The sequence below is a fragment of the Rana temporaria genome, chromosome 6 (genome assembly GCF_905171775.1).
Source record: "Rana temporaria chromosome 6, aRanTem1.1, whole genome shotgun sequence".
Lineage (NCBI taxonomy): Eukaryota > Metazoa > Chordata > Amphibia > Anura > Ranidae > Rana > Rana temporaria.
This window is the reverse complement of record NC_053494.1, coordinates 12,291,998-12,308,077: the sequence shown is the minus strand read 5'-3', so window position 1 is coordinate 12,308,077 and position 16,080 is coordinate 12,291,998. Positions and strand designations below refer to the sequence as shown.

General features: G+C 47.0%; 1 protein-coding gene across 1 annotated transcript; it reads left to right on the top strand.

The window, feature by feature from the left end:
* The first annotated feature begins 350 nt into the window (after positions 1-350).
* On the top strand, positions 351-13,863 carry LOC120943105 (E3 ubiquitin/ISG15 ligase TRIM25-like). Its single transcript, XM_040356218.1, has 2 exons — positions 351-419; positions 11,927-13,863. Exon 2 carries the CDS (start codon positions 11,928-11,930, stop codon positions 13,500-13,502), a length of 1,575 nt encoding a protein of 524 aa, XP_040212152.1. The 5' UTR covers positions 351-419; position 11,927; the 3' UTR covers positions 13,503-13,863.
* Positions 13,864-16,080: the final 2,217 nt, after the last annotated feature.

Genomic DNA, 16,080 nt, shown 5'->3' with positions numbered 1-16,080 from the left:
AAGCGTATGACTTTCTTTACTTGCAACACTGCTATGGGCTTCAGCCCAAGATCTTTTGTAGACCTAGCAATGCCCCTGGTAGGGGCCCTTCATGATTTCTTGCACCGGGGCCCTTAAGATTCTAGTTACGCCTCTGGTTGGGATAAATACCATTCTATCTAGTTTGTGTCCAGAACACACAGAGAACGGATCTCCTCCATTATTTGGTCTTGTAGCAGAGGGTCTGGCAGGGATCCTGGAAAAGTCCAGTTCTGGATTTGCACATCTCCTGCCTTCTTTCTTCCACCTTTCCAGATCTCTGATCCTTATTCCACTCCAGGTTTTCCTCCTCTACCTTTTTAGCCAATTTAGACTCACCTGCACCCAGTCAGAGCTCTGCATCCTGGGGAGCAGACAGGTCTGGTGTGTTGGAGAGAAAGGTTGGTGAATAGTGCAATCTGTGTATGTGGAGGGTGACAGAGAGTCGGCTGGAGAAACCTGATAGGATATGCTGATGTGTAGTCAGAGCTGAGACATGGACAGGTCTTCTTTATTTTCCTCTGAAGCCCCCATACAGCGCCTGTAAATGGCACAAATAAAGAGCCCAGTGTTAGCCAAGACATTACTGGGCTGGTATCTGTGAGAACAGGCTGATCACCCCAGGAAATAATGAGGCTCTTTTACACTGGTAGCCGGGGAGGGTGTTGGTAAGACAAGGTGGCTGAGCCGTGGTTTTACTGCCCACCCACCTTAATCCTAAAATTGCAGCCTGATAGGGCTGTACAAATGGCACTGCAGCAGCAATTGTAGCTTGGGCTGCAGGTTTTTACAGGTGGCACAGCCTGTCAAACTTGCCCATTGAGATCATTGCCTTTGTGGCACAGTCCTGCAATGTAAAAGTGCATCAGTAGCAACTCCTGAATGATTGCAGCAACTGCTATACCGCCCATTAAAAAGAGAACCATCACAGATCACTTTTCAGAGCACAGTAAGCACCAGTGGTGGCTGGAGCTCAAAATTTTGGGGGGGAGGGGGGGCGCGCGCAAACAAACTGAAAAAAATAATCGAAGCCTCACTGTGCCCATCAAACGCAACCATTGTCAATCAAATGCAGCCACTGTGCCCATCAAAAGTTGCCACTTTGACCCCCCCCCCCCGCCCGCTTGCCGTCTGCCCGGCACTTCCCCTGTCTCGGTGGGCCAGCGGGTGACGACGGTGAGCTGTGTCCTCCATGCGTCTCCTCCCTTCCTCCTCCTGATAGGTGTCCAAACGCAGTGCCCATTGTTTCAGGTGACGGGTAACACACCCACGCTTCCTGATGGGCGGAGAGGCGGTTCAGTGTTAGAAAAGTGAATATTTATTCGCTTTTCTAACACACCTGGGTGGACTCCGAGTGCAATGCTTTGCGCTCCGAGTTCACCTTTTTTTGGAGCCTTTTGGAAAAAATATTCAAGAATGCATCCTCGCCGCTGGAATTCCGGCGTCCAAAAAGGGGACGGACTCCGGAATAGAGGGTGGCGGCGGCGGACATGGATAAATTCATGCAATGCATATAAGGGGGTGGCTGGAGAGAGAGTGCGGCGCCCATGCGCTTCTTTATGGATGGACCGCCACTGGTAAGCACACAGTTTAGATTTCTTATCGCAGCTACTAAAAAATTTATGGTACAATATTTTTCCTACAAGTAATTCAAAAACTCGGCATGAGACAAAGATAACTTACTTTTTTTTTTTTTTTTTTTTTTTTTTTTTTTTCGTAAATCTTTTTTTTTTTTGGTCTTGTGTTTTATTTGGAGTTCTACTTTAGAAGCTTCCGTATCGGAGAATTTGTAAAAAAAATCACTTGCTTTGTGTTCTTTCTGTAGGGAACCATTTTAGCCTCTACTCTCTTCGTGATGTAGCGCTACCCCCTTAAGGGCCACTGGATTTTTGGGTCTCCCTTACATGCACAGCCAAGTGACAGGAATTTTCCGGCATTCACTCGGTAGTCATAAAACCAGTCCGGGGTGCTTTATTTTGTTTTTGGTTTATTAGAGGATAAACTTGTATGCAGGCCCGTCGGAACCCGACAGGCAAACCAAGCAATTGCCTGGGGCCCCAGCAGGGAGGGCCCTTGGCGCACCGCTGCTTCCTGCTGCAGTCCGGTCGGCCGTGTACCATAACTGCGCAGTACAGGAGAATCAGGTTCCCGGCCGGACTGACAGGAAGTGCGGCAAGGGCCCTCACTGCTGGGGCCCCTGGATAGAGGTAAGCCGACAAAAACAACCCCCCCCCCCCCTTCTCAACTAGAAAAGTGATTTTTTTTTTTTGCTTGGGGCCCTCTAATATCTTCAAACGGCCCTGCTTGTATGGGATGTCCATAACTGTCGTTTGAATGCAACTTGAGGACTTCTGCTACCAAAAATCACACAGCTGTTCTCCCGTAGGAAAGAGGGATCAGCTCAACTGGTAAAGGAAAAGTTCCAAACCTTGGAGGCAGGTGCTTTCCTTATTGTGGAAAAATGCCAAGGCACCTGGCTTCTCCTTAGAATCCCCAAGCCAGAGGTGTAGGGTAGCTGTGCTGGCTACAAAGCGGAGTTCCACCTGTTAATTTAAAATTCAGCACCTACAAAAAGCTGCTGACTTTTAATAAACAGACACTTGCTTGCCCCACGGTCCAGCGATGCGGCCGCCCGGAATCTCGCTCCTCTCCCCCCTCCTCTCGTCGGCGCCATCATAGTAACTGTGGGCACCTGGCCATGACAGCTTGCGGTTTCATGGCTGAGCGTACGCAAGTCACGCTGCCCTCTTCTATTGGACAGCCAAACTTCTGGGACCTGTGTTGTGTCCCAGAAGATCGCTAGCCTAGGGTGAGAGGAGAAGTCTCCTAGACGGCCAAAAAAAGAGGAAGGAGGAAGTGGGACAGGAAGTCCCACTAAAAATAAGGTAAACACTTCCCCCCCAAAAAAAAATAAAAAATTGCATGCCAAATATGGCATGTCAGAGGTCGAGGAGTGCTTAACCACTTCAGCCCCAGACCATTTTGCTGGTCAATAACCGGGCCACTTTTTGCGATTCGGCACTGCGTCGCTTTAACTGACAATTGTGCGACGTGGCTCCCAAACAAAATTGACATGCTTTTTTTTCCCCCACAAATAGAGCTTTCTTTTGGTGGTATTTGATCACCTCTGCGGTTTTTATTTTTTGCGCTATAAACAAAAATAGAGCAACAATTTTGAAAAAAAAAAATTTTTTTACTTTTTGCTATAATATCCCCCAAAAATATATATAAAAAAACGATTTTTCTCAAGTCGTCTTCCAGGACGGCACCTTGAGAGTAGACTGGCTCCACCTGACAGGAAACACAATCAGAAAGAGGTTTAAAAGCCCCGCCCCTCCCCGTGCAACTCAGTTATTGATTGTGTTTCCCACCAGCGAAACAGTTTGTTATTTTTTGTCAGACCTAAGGCCTGGGGCTGGTGGTCCCCCTCCGGGTACTGAGCAGTGGGTCCTGGGAGGCCGTCCCTGCCTCAGCTAAAGGTGTAATGCCTGTCCCGGGGGGTTTCCCCGTGTGATAGGGGGGGGGGAGGAAGATTGCAAATACCCCCCTTCTTTCCTTTCTGTAGGAATCCCTGGGATAGTGGCTATTCCAGTACTCCTATGTGGCCATGTTCCCTCTCCTCCAGGACCCCTTACCTGCTGGGCGGGTGTGAGGGCTTCCTCAGCGTGGCTCCGGTGTACTGTCCTCCCGGGGACATTTTCGAATGGAGCCAGCAGTCGACGCCGCGTCACAGGCGGCGCGCGGTGATGACGAAGCTTCCGGTCTTCACCAAAATGGCGGCCGCCAGCGGCGTCGGCTCCTCGCTGTTCTCACTGCAGCAAGGAGGAGAGTGGCGCCTGCACGACTTCGCTATGGAGCGCGAGGATCGTTCGCTAGCAGCCGCTGCCGAGGACACCACCAAGGGTGAGTCTGCCTCAGAATGTCAGGGGGGCATATTGGACTGGGTCCTCTCCCTCCCCCCCCCCCCTACTCTCACACTTGATGTATGGACTGTGATATGTTTTTCTCTCCCCACAGGGGAGGAGGTTTCTGCCCAGGGGGAAGCTGCTAATCTCTCCCTAAAACACACTTCCAAAACCAAGAGGTGTGGTAACTGTAGCATTAAGCTGGCTGCAGATTACTCCAAACTTCTTTGTGCCAAATGCATACAAAAGCATGAAAGAATTCCTAAATGTCCAATCCCAAATGCTCTCCACATTAAAGGGATTTAAGGACACCTTAAAAAATAGGGATCCTGAGCCCATAGCAGCCGGCCCCTCTTTTCAAGAGAGCTCATCAAACCCAGTGCCACGAGTTTCCAGGGCTAGGGAGTCTCTCCTATCTGACACCGAAGATTCAGAGGCTCCAGAGGATGGGGTAATTGATAGCCATTCTGAGGATGAGGATGCCAGATCAGGCAAATATATTTTTTCTGCAGATGACATGGGGGGTCTGCTGTCTGCTGTCTATGCCTCTGAGGGGATCCAGCAGCCAGCAGAGCTGGTGTCACCTCAGGACAGAATGTACCAGGGTCTAGCTAAACCCCAGCCAAAGGTTATCCCAGTCCATCAGTCACTTAAAGATATAGTTCTGAGGGAATGGGCTGAGCCTGAAAAGACTAAGGTACAAGACCTGGAAGAGGCGCTGTCCCTTTAAGGAGGAGTTAGAAAATACTTTGTTTAAAACTCCTAAACTAGATGCATCTCTAGCCCAACTCTCCAGGCAGTCTGACCTCTCGTTTGAGGATGCAGGGAACTTAAAGGATTCCTTAGACAGGCGGGCAGACACCTCCCTTCGCAGGGCCTGGGAGGCTAATGCGGCCGCCCTTGGACCCGCCTTGGCCTCTTCCTGCATCGCTAGGAATGCAGATACCTGGTTAACCAGACTTCTGGAGCATGTACCTCAGACCTCCAAGTTTAAAGAAATTAGAGATTCTCTTACAGCGCATCGATTGAAACAGTCCGATCCTCTGCTAAGACGGGTGCTCTCGTCAACGCCGCCCGAAGGGCGGTTTGGCTCAAGACGTGGGAAGGTGATCTTGCCTCCAAGACCCGTCTATGTGCCCTGCCCTTTGAAGGTACGCTTCTCTTTGGGACAGGACTTGATCAAGCTCTAACTAGGGCCTCAGAAAAGGGGAAACGGTTCCCCCCAAAACCTAGACCTAACAGGAGAAGATTTTTTCGAGGCCCCCAGAATAAAAACCGACCTTCTGACCGAAGATCGGCCTTTAATAAACGTTGGATCGCGGGAAAGGATAAGCCAAAAGGGGGTATCCTTTTCCCCGATCCCAAACCCGCAGGTAAGGACTCCAAGTGACTTAAGAGTCGGGGGAAGACTCTCCCAATTTTTTCCAGCCTGGGAGAGTATAACACGGAGTCCTCACACTTTGCAAATAGTGAGGGAGGGTTACAGATTGGAATTCCGCCAACTTCCCCCCCCCCCAATATTTCTCCTCACTCATCTACCCCAAGATCTCCTCAAGGCAGCTGCCCTTCTGGGAAATGTGACAGATCTAGCTCAGCAGGGAGTCATAATCCCAGTTCCGCCAGGACAACAGGGTCAGGGGGTGTACTCACATATTTTCATGGTGCCCAAACCTTCGGGGAAATTCCGATTGATCATAAATTTAAAACCTTTAAATACCTTTCTCCTCTACAAGAAGTTCCGCATGGAAAACATTTACAGTCTCAAGGGACTGTTGTTAGAAGGAGTCTTTATGGTAACCATAGACTTGAGGGACGCCTACCTCCATGTCCCAATCTTCAGGGACCATCAAAGGTTCCTCCGATTTGACATTGCCTCCCCTCAGGGGATTCAGCACTGGCAGTTCACCGCACTCCCCTTTGGTCTGGCCTCCAGCCCAAGGGTTTTCACGAAGGTCCTGGCAGAGGTGGTCGCCTTTCTACATCTGAAAGGGATCTCCCTTGTCCCCTACCTGGACAACCTACTGCTTTTCAACCCCAGCCGAGAGCTTCTTCTCTCGAATCTGGCCACCGTCCTGACTACTCTGGAATCTTTGGGATGGATTGTAAACGGAGAAAAATCTTCTCTCCTCCCAGAACAGAGAAAAATGTATCTGGGGTTCCTGATAGATTCCGTAGAGAAAAAGCTGGTCCTTCCAGAGGACAAGATCCGGAGACTCGGGTCAGTGGTCAGGTCCGTCATGGGTTCAATAGAAATTTCCCTCAGGCAGATCATGAGGTTACTGGGACTGATGACCTCATGCATCCCAGCGGTCCCATGGGCCCAGCTTCATTACAGAACCCTGCAGGCCTTCCTGCTCTCCTCCTGGGACGGGAAGGACTCATCCCTAGACTCCAGGGTCAGCATCCCGGAGTCTGTAAAATGCACACTGGGGTGGTGGCTCATTCCTCAGAATTTGGAGGAAGGCCTCCCATGGAACCAGACAAATCCTCTCAGGATAACCACGGATGCCAGCTCCTGGGGGTGGGGAGCCCACATGTCGGGTCTCCAGGCCCAGGGGCCCTGGGATCGACAACAAAGCAGGTCCTCTTCCAACTTCCGCTAATTATTAGCGGTCGGGAAGGCCTTGGAGGCATTCGAGGAGAGAGTCATGAACCAAGAAATACAGATTCTCTCCGACAACGCAACCACGGTGGCGTTCATAAATCACCAGGGAGGCACCAGGTCCCGTTCTCTCCTAAGGCTGTCCTTAGAAATTCTAGGTTGGGCAGAACAGAGAGTCCTCTCCCTTTCAGCAATTCACATCAGGGGAGTCTTAAACCTAGAAGCGGACTTTCTAAGCCGCCAACCCATCCTCCAGGGGGAGTGGGAATTAAATCGAGAAGTCTTCGACTGGGTTCGACATCGTTTCGGCAACCCAGAAATAGACCTCTTCGCGAACAGGAAGAACAGGAAGGTAGAAAGATTCTTCTCCCTCTCCCGGGATCAGGGATCGGAGGGTGTGGACGCGTTGGCCCAGGCCTGGACATTTCATCTGGCCTATGCCTTCCCTCCCCTGAGTCTGATCCCAAGGGTCCTACAGAAACTGAGTCGCTCACGAGGGAAGCTGATCCTGATCGCTCCCCAGTGGCCCAAAAGAGCTTGGTTCCCAATGTTAGAACGTTGGTCAGTTCTTCCCCCCCTTCCTCTTCCGGTCCGAGTGGACCTTCTGCGGCAGTGACCGATCTTTCACCCAGAGCCCGACTTTTTCAGTCTGACGGCCTGGTACTTGAGAGGTGGAACCTGCAGCGGAGAGGATGTTCGGAGAAGGTAATAAATACCCTTTTGGCTAGTCATAAGGAGGTCACTAGAAAGATCTATGCTAAGACCTGGGGGGTGTTTTCACGCTGGTGTGCAGCCAGGCAAGCCCCACTACCTGAAATATCTGTCATCCTGGAATTTCTCCAGGAAGGAGTTGATCTAAGACTAGCCACAAGAACCTTAAGAGTACAAGTAGCCGCCTTGTCCTACTTTTTAGACAAGAGGCTGGCCCTGGATCCGCTGATCAAGAGGTTCCTGTCGGCTAGGGATAGGTTATCCCCTATTCAGATCTCCAGGGTTCCCCCCTGGGACCTCACCTTGGTACTAGACCATTTATCCAAACCTCCGTTTGAACCGATAGACAGCATTCCGGTTAGGCTGTTGACATTTAAATTCTCCTTTCTTCTGGCTATTACTACGGCCAAAAGAATAGGAGACATGCAGGCGCTCTCAATCAAAGAGCCTTATTTTTGTCTTTTTGAAGACAGGGTAGTCCTAAGTCAGGATCCCCTGTACCTACCTAAGGTGGTAACGAAATTTCATAGGTCACAAGAAATTATTCTTCCTTCATTTTGCGCAAATCCACAGAACGAAAGGGAAAAGACCTTCCACTGTTTGGATGTAAGACGCTGTTTGTTAAGTTATTTGGAAAGGGTGAGCGAGTTCAGACACTCATCTCACTTGCTAATTAATTTTTCAGGACAGAAAAAGGGTTGCCAAGCATCTAGAGCCTCTATATCTAGGTGGATAAGACAGGCAATTTCATTAGCATACATTAAGGCTGGCAAAACAGTACCTAAAGTCAAGGCACATTCCACGAGATCTATAGCAACCTCCTGGGCAGAGAGAGCAGGAGTTTCAGTGGAACAAATCTGTAGATCAGCAACGTGGTCAAGCCAGAACACCTTTCTCAAACACTACCGTGTGGAACTTCTGTCACCCCAAGACTTGACGTTTGGCAGAAGAATCCTGCAGGCAGTTGTCCCGCCCTAAAGTAGGCCTGAGGGTTACTTGCTTATCTCTCAAGGTGCCGTCCTGGAAGACGACTTGAGAAAATACCAGTTACACTTACGGTAGCTGTTTTTCTGTAAGTCTTACAGGACGGCAGGCCTATTTCCCACCCTGAGGAATTTATATGGTTTGTATTTTTATATACTGGTTCCCGTGCTCTAATGGTGGTTACTTTATCACTAACTGAGTTGCACGGGGAGGGGCGGGGCTTTTAAACCTCTTTCTGATTGTGTTTCCTGTCAGGTGGAGCCAGTCTACTCTCAAGGTGCCGTCCTGTAAGACTTACAGAAAAACAGCTACCGTAAGTGTAACTGGTATTTTTCACTCCGTTTAGGCCGATACGTATTCTTCTGCATATTTTTCGTAAAAAAAAAAAAAAATCGCAATAAGCGTCTATTGATTTGGTTTGCGCAAAAGTTATAGCGTCTACAAAATAGGGGATAGTTTTATGGCATTTTTATTATTTTTTTCTAGTAATGCCGGCGATCTGCGATTTTTATCGGTACTGCGACCTTATGGCGGACACTTCGGACACTTTTGACACATTTTTGGGACCATTGGCATTTTTATAGTGATCAGTGCTATAAAAATGCATTGATTACTGTAAAAATGGCACTGGCAGGGAAGGGGTTAACACTAGGGGGCGGGGAAGGGGTTAATTATGTTCCCTAGGTGTGTTCTAACTGAAGGGGGGTGGGACTGACTAGGGGAAATGACAGATCGCTGTTCATACATTGTATGAACGTGTGATTAGTCATTTCTCCCCCTGAAAGGACTGGGAGCTGTGTGTTTACACACACAGCTCCCGGTTCTCGCTCTGTAACGAGTGATCGGGCACGCACGCGGCACCAGGGGCTGAAATGCAAAATCGCGTAATATTACGTGATTTTGCGCAGCCGAGCCGACCTGCCGCCGTAAAACTGCGGCAGCTGGTCGGCAAGCGGTTAAAGCAGAAGTTTCACTTTTGGGTGGAAGTCCGTTTTTAGTGGCTCTAAGCTGTCCCTCTGTGGAAAGCTAGCTGGGTACTGCACCTGGCTGCTTCTCCTCTATAGGCTTTGGGGTGTAGTGGTTGAAGCTACTCACTCAGTTCCTTTTATAGAACCCTGTAGCTCAGTGGTTCTCAACCTCGGTCCTCAAGTACCCTCAACAGGCCATGTTTTGGGAATTTCTCTTAGATAAAATAGCTGTCCAAAATGCAAAGCCATTGACTGATTTAAAGCGGGGGTTCTCCCTAAAAAAATTTTTTTTTTTTTTCTAGCATGTCATTCAGCATAGTAGCGTGAGCTACAGTATGCCTTATAATTTTTTTTTTTTTGCGCCGTACTCACTGTTTAATCGCGTAGTAAAGTTTCAGGGGAATGGGCGTTCCTATGCAGAGGGCTCGTGATTGACGGCCGGCTATGTCGCGTCACGCTTCACGGAAATAGCCGAAATAGGTGTTTGCTCTTCACGGTGCCTGCGCAGTCAGCTCCGATGTCTGTGCGCAGGCGCCGTGAAGAGCCGAGACCTACTCCGGCTATTTTCGTAAAGCGTGACGCGCCATAGCCGGCCGTCAATCACGAGCCCTCTGCATAGGAACGCCCATTACCCGCTGGGAGTCTGAAACTTTACTACGCGAGTGAGTACGGCGCCAAAAAAAAATATAAAGGCATACTGTAGCTCGCGCTACTATGCTGAATGACATGCTAGAAAGTTGTTTTTTAGGGTGAAACACCGCTTTAAAGCACCTGTGCAAAAAAAAACCTGAATACATGGCCTGTTGGGGGTACTTGATGACCAAGGTTGAGAACCGCTGCTGTAGCTCATGTGCTGAATGTGAAGTTGAATAACAAAGTATCGAACCAGGTAGGACTTCAGCAATGCAGGTTTATTAACAGCTGGGAACATACAGGTTTATGTTCAAAGTATTACAAGATACAGGTCTAATTTATACAGTTTCTTACAATGCAAGCCTATTAGATATTGGTATTCTTATCCTCTAACTCACCTTGAACCAGAATGGGTCTTTTCTGCCAATTCTTGGGAACCCGTCACCTGTTGGGGACCAGTTGGTCAACCGGCCTCCGTTAACAGATAGGAGGACTTTGGAATAGGGAATCCCATGTCTTCTGAGATTCCTTCGTACGGTAACGGTCATCGGTGGTCTGGTCCCCTCACAAGGGTTTTGGGTTCCAGCTTGACCAAGTTTGTGCGGGAAATTCACATGAGGCAACACTCTAGAACAGGTTAAGAAGTTTTCTCTATTTGACTCGTACAAGGAGACATGACCTCTATGACCCGTGCAATAGGGCAGCATACATAGAGTTCAGACTTTTGAGCTCCTATCTGACTTGTCTAACAATTGTAAAACTTGCATTTATATACCTTTTTTACAAGCCTTATCTTAGCCATCTCTCCTAGATATGATTGGTTGCTAAGATCTACGTCAATGTAACACCTGTCCTACAACCAGACAAACGTAATCATTCCCAGAATTCCTATATGTTCATTAAAGTGATTTATAACTGGTTTTGTCCAATTAAAAACACCTGTGTAGAGACAGTTTGGCACCCAGCCATGTTAGATCAAACCCTCCTTGTCCTGATAAGACTCTGCCAACTCAAGGATAACAGATTTACGAGTTTGGGAGAATGAACTTGCAATGACCCCCACCTTATTTGTTATGTTCTAACATTTTTAATGAGGGCACAAGCAGACCTTTGTTTGACCCTGTCAAACTTAAAGGGGTGTTCCAGCCTTTTTTTAAGTTTATTAAAAGTCAGCAGCTACAAAAAGTGTAGCTGCTGGCTTTTAATAAACAGACACTTACCTGCTCCACGGCTCCAACTCCGCTCCTCGCCCCCCCCTCGCCGGCCGGTCTTCATTCCTAGTGTGGGTACCCGGCATTGACAGCTTTCGGCTTCACGGCCGAGCACCCACTGCGCATGCGCGAGCGGCGCCGTCCGATTGGACAGGCGCTCGCCTACAGGGAGGGGCTGCAATAAGGCGATTAAGCTAATCGCCTTTACAGCCCCTCGGCGGAAGAAGGAAGTGGGACAGGAAGTCCCCTTCTCCTTTACTATTGAATAATAATATTGATAATTATATTAATAATATTGATAATTATATTATCAGTAAAACATATGCAAATTAATATGAATAATATTCAACATATGTATTGGTTAATATGAGAATCTACAACAAATGCTGAACAGAGCTCCTGCAGGAAAGGTCCTTATGGCTCCCAGGGTGGCTCAGCTAAGCCTAGCTGAGACTGGAGGGGTGTGAATATTCCTCTGCTGCGCTCCCACTCCTCTCTTCTGCTCAGGGACGGAGCCCCACCAGCATAGTGGTCCCCTCCAGGTGACAGGACACTGGACGCCCCCACTTGGCCAGGCTTCAGGATACTTATGGGCCATTTCTCCACCTTCTGGGCCACACTCACCGAAGAATTGGAGGAGACTCATTGAGTCTCAAAGATTCAGCCCTCATCTCTACCTTTCCACCCTCTAAGTTCTAGAACGCTCTGGTAGTTCTAGAAGTCAGGGAAAGATGACCGGGACTCAGCCCGTGGAGCTCTGCCAAACTAACTCTAAACAAATTAACTCCAGATCCTCTGGCTACAACAGGATCTCAACTAAATGTATTTACTGTACACAGGGTGTGCTACAATGAAAACGTTTTAAATTTTTGTTTTTCTTATTTTTTTTCTCAGAATGGCGTTTGCTGCGCTAGGAGACGAGCTGAGCTGCTCCATCTGCCTGAATATTTATACGGAGCCGGTGTCACTGAGATGTGGACACCACTTCTGCCGGGATTGTATTGTGACTGCTCTGGATACACAGGAGGGGTCCGGAGTTTATTCCTGTCCGGAGTGCAGAGAGAAGTTTCTAGAGCGTCCTCCTCTGGAGAAGAACAGAAAGTTGTGTAACATTGTGGAGAACTTCAGATCTACACAACTAAAGGAGGAGAAAATTGAGATCCTCTGTACATATTGTGTGGATTCTCCAATGGCCGCCGTCAAGACTTGTCTGCAGTGTGAGACTTCTATGTGTGATAAACACCTGACAGCCCACAACAAGACGGTGGACCATGTGTTGATAGAACCCACCTCGTCCTTCAGTAATAAAAAATGCTCCATCCACAAGAAGCTTCTGGAGTATTACTGCTCCGAGGACGCCGTCTGTCTTTGTACGTCCTGCTGTCTGGTGGGGAAACATAAAGGACATGAAGTGGAACTTCTAGAAGAGGCTTTGAAGAAAAAGAAAGAGACACTAAGAAATGTTCTAGAAAAGATGACTATGAACAGAGAGACAACTGAGAAGAAAATTCTAAATCTACTGGAACGCAAGAGAAAAGCACAAGAAAAAGCAGATGATGAGAAGAAGAGAGTGGCTGTCCTGTTTGAGGAAATCGGGAGACAACTGGAGGTCCAGGAACAGAGAGTCCAGAGTGAGATCTCCAGACAGGTAGAGGAGGTCTCATTGTCACTCGATGACCTCATCAAACAGTCGGAGATGCAGAAGGATGAGCTGTCCAGGAAGATTGGTCAAATCGAGAAATTGTGTAACATGACCGACCCAATATCTGTCCTACAAGATCACGAGTCGGGCACAGGTGACCAGAATTTAAAGGCATCTTCTGTTTGTGATTTGGATGATTTTATGATCTCTCTTGTGTTGCACAGATCTATAACTGACCTTGTCACTAATATGCAATTACAAACCAACTTCAATATACAGGATAAAATCAAACTGCTACTGGATGAAAACACAGCCCATACATTTGTGGTTGTAGACAATGACCTGAGAATGGCATCTGACACTGGAACACAACAGGTTAGACTACCGTTCCCACAGAGATTTACATTGTACAATCAGGTGATGAGTGTGGAGAGTTTTTCCCATGGGAGACATTACTGGGAAGTAGAGGTTGGCGATTGTGGTGATTGGGATGTGGCTGTTTGCTATCCCAGTATAGAGAGGATTAAAAATGAGTCTGGTATTGGGTATAATCGCAAGTCCTGGAGTTTCTGTACAACTAAAAGTAGTAAATATTCATGTGTACATGCCGCCTTGATACAGATGTTATACCCGGAGTCTCCTGTGAAAAGATTGGGAATATATTTGGATTATGAAGGTGGCCGTCTGTCTTTCTACCAGTTGAGTGACCCCATCAGACACCTCCACACCTTCACCACCACCTTCACCGAACCCCTCCATGCTGCTTTCTGTTTGGATAGAGGGGCCTGGGTAAAGCTGGTATCTCCAGTGTTTTCTATAAAACCATAATTTACAACATATTATTTCTTCTTTCTACAATATTGTCATCAATAAAATTAATATAAATATATCTTGAAAAATAGGGGAAACTAAAGGGAGCACTAAGCTAAGAACATAAACCATGATTGCCCAAAGGAGATCCTAACATTTAGAACGATACGTGTTCAAATCTCCTTCTACTATCTCTTATATCTCCGAGCTTTCTGAGATCATAAAGAGGGACACCTTTTTTAGGTCAAAGTATGTAGGAAAGGGACAGACCTCTTTTGCCTTGTCCCTTTTTAGAAAAGCCATGAAAAATAAATACAGTGGAACCTCGGGTTGCGAGTAACGCAGTTAACAAGCGTTTCGCAATACGAGCACTGTAATTTAAAAACTACTAACTCGGTTTGCGAGTGTTGCTCGTTTTCCGAGACACGATTCAGGCCAAAGCAAGTGTGCAGTACCGCGTTTTGCCTGAGGTGCGGATGAAAACGGGACATACATGGGTCCCTATGTGATTACGGGTGTCAGCGGATGACCATCCGCTGACCCCCGTAATTTTTCCACCTCCGCAAAGATCCGCAGTTTCGGACGGAAGAAAACCCTATTTTTCTTCCGTCTGCCGGATCGGATGAACACGGACATACGGTCCGTGTTCATCCGATTCCCCATAGGGGAGAGTGGAGGAAAGACAGGGCGGTCCCTGCACAGTGTGCGGGGACCGCCCTGTCAGCTGCCAGCTCAGCGGGGATTTTACGGAGGATCCCCGCTGAGCTTTAGGGCACACGGAGCGAATCACTACTGATCCGCCCCGTGTAAAAGGGCCCTAAGACATGGAAATACTCAGTTTCCAAGGTTTGCCAAGGTCAGCTGTCCTTGGGCCTTTCCGGTCATTTCCGAGGCTCTCCGGCTCCCCCCACCTCTGGCCACATGCGATATTGCATGCCATGGAAGTCAATGCGGAACAAATTATTTTCGTTTCCATTGAATTCAATGGGTAAACTCGCTTTGATATGCAAGTACTTTGGATTACGAGCATTCTCCTGGAACGGGTTATGCTCGTAATCCGAGGTTCCACTGTATGTAAAAAATGATTAGCTATAGGTACTGATGCTTTTTTTTGGTTTGCTGATTTTTTTTTTTTTTTTTTTTTTATGTTGAAATTCCAAATAAGAAAAGGCATAATTTAGATAAAATGTTCCGTGCAGTATAACACTTTTTGTAGTTAAATATTACATTTATATAGAGGTCTAGCTATTGGATAGAAAAGAGGGACAGATGACTTGTAAAGGACAGACCGGTTTGGTGCTGAAAGACGGGCAGTGCCTCCAAATCGGGCACAGTTGGGATCTAGATCTTCCATGTCCTTACTATGTGATCACCCAACATCTCACTACTCTGTGTATGTTCTCACCGATATATCAGAACTTACAATGGGATCTAAATGTTGGTGAACTATGTTATACACCAAATACTTGTACTATTAATGTAAATTGGCTGTATACTTTTTTTTTTTTTTTTTTTGTCATGTGATATCTAAAATAAAATAATGCAAATTGAAAATCTGCTGTCTGTTTGAATAAACAAGTTAAAGCTTCCGTGTGATCGAATGCTAAAGGGGTTGTAAAGGTTTTTTTTTTTTTTTTTGGAGGAACAGGAAGTGGAAAATTCAGACAAAGGAAATAAAACATTTAGAAGGAAAATCGAAGGGAAATGCACTAGCTTAAAGGAACCTCCCCCCCTTTTTTTTTATGTAATCTTTATTTTAAAGATATTTGCAGACAACAAACAGAATAACATGAGACAGGACAAAAACAAAAAATGTAAGGCCACAATGCATGGGAAATCTATCGCCAGGTTCACACAATCAGTAAAGTAGGAAAGGTCTAGGAATATCGCGGGGTGCATACAATTCGGAGGGCATATCTGGGGGAATAATTATCAACATATAACAACCATGATATAATATCACACATCTATGGATCACCCCCTACCAGGGGGGTTTAGTTGCCCAGTAAGCAAGTGGTTAATATGTCAAAAATGATTGCTTAAAGTGGAAGTCCATGCAAAATCTAAAATCTTTGCATCTATAGACATCAGGCATCTAACACTAACCTCTCTAACCCTGTAAATAAATGATAAGTATACGTACCTTTTTGGAAGCCGACCTGACCTGCTCCAACCCGATCTCCATCGCCGCCCCCCCCCCCCCCCCCTCTGTGCTGTAAAGGCAGTACTGTATTCCATTCATTTACATAATTAAAGAGGAATCTACAAGTGGTGATATTTCTTCAGTTTAAGTATTTATCAGTTCACCTTTGCTCTTCAGTCCTTTTGTCTTTTACCTGGATTACAAAATTACAAATAACACTGCAGTATAATTAACAGGCTAGCTGAAGATATCCGGAATTGAAAGAACATTCATCCTCCTCCTCTTTATTATGCTTTACTGCTCTGCATTTAATGTTAATCATTGAATTACAACCTAGGGGGAGCCATTTTCTGGGACATCATCTAATTTCACACTGTGTTTACTGTATGTATATGCTGTGCACTGTTTGTTGGTCTGTGTGCTGAGGCCTCAGAGGAACGGTATCCAATACAG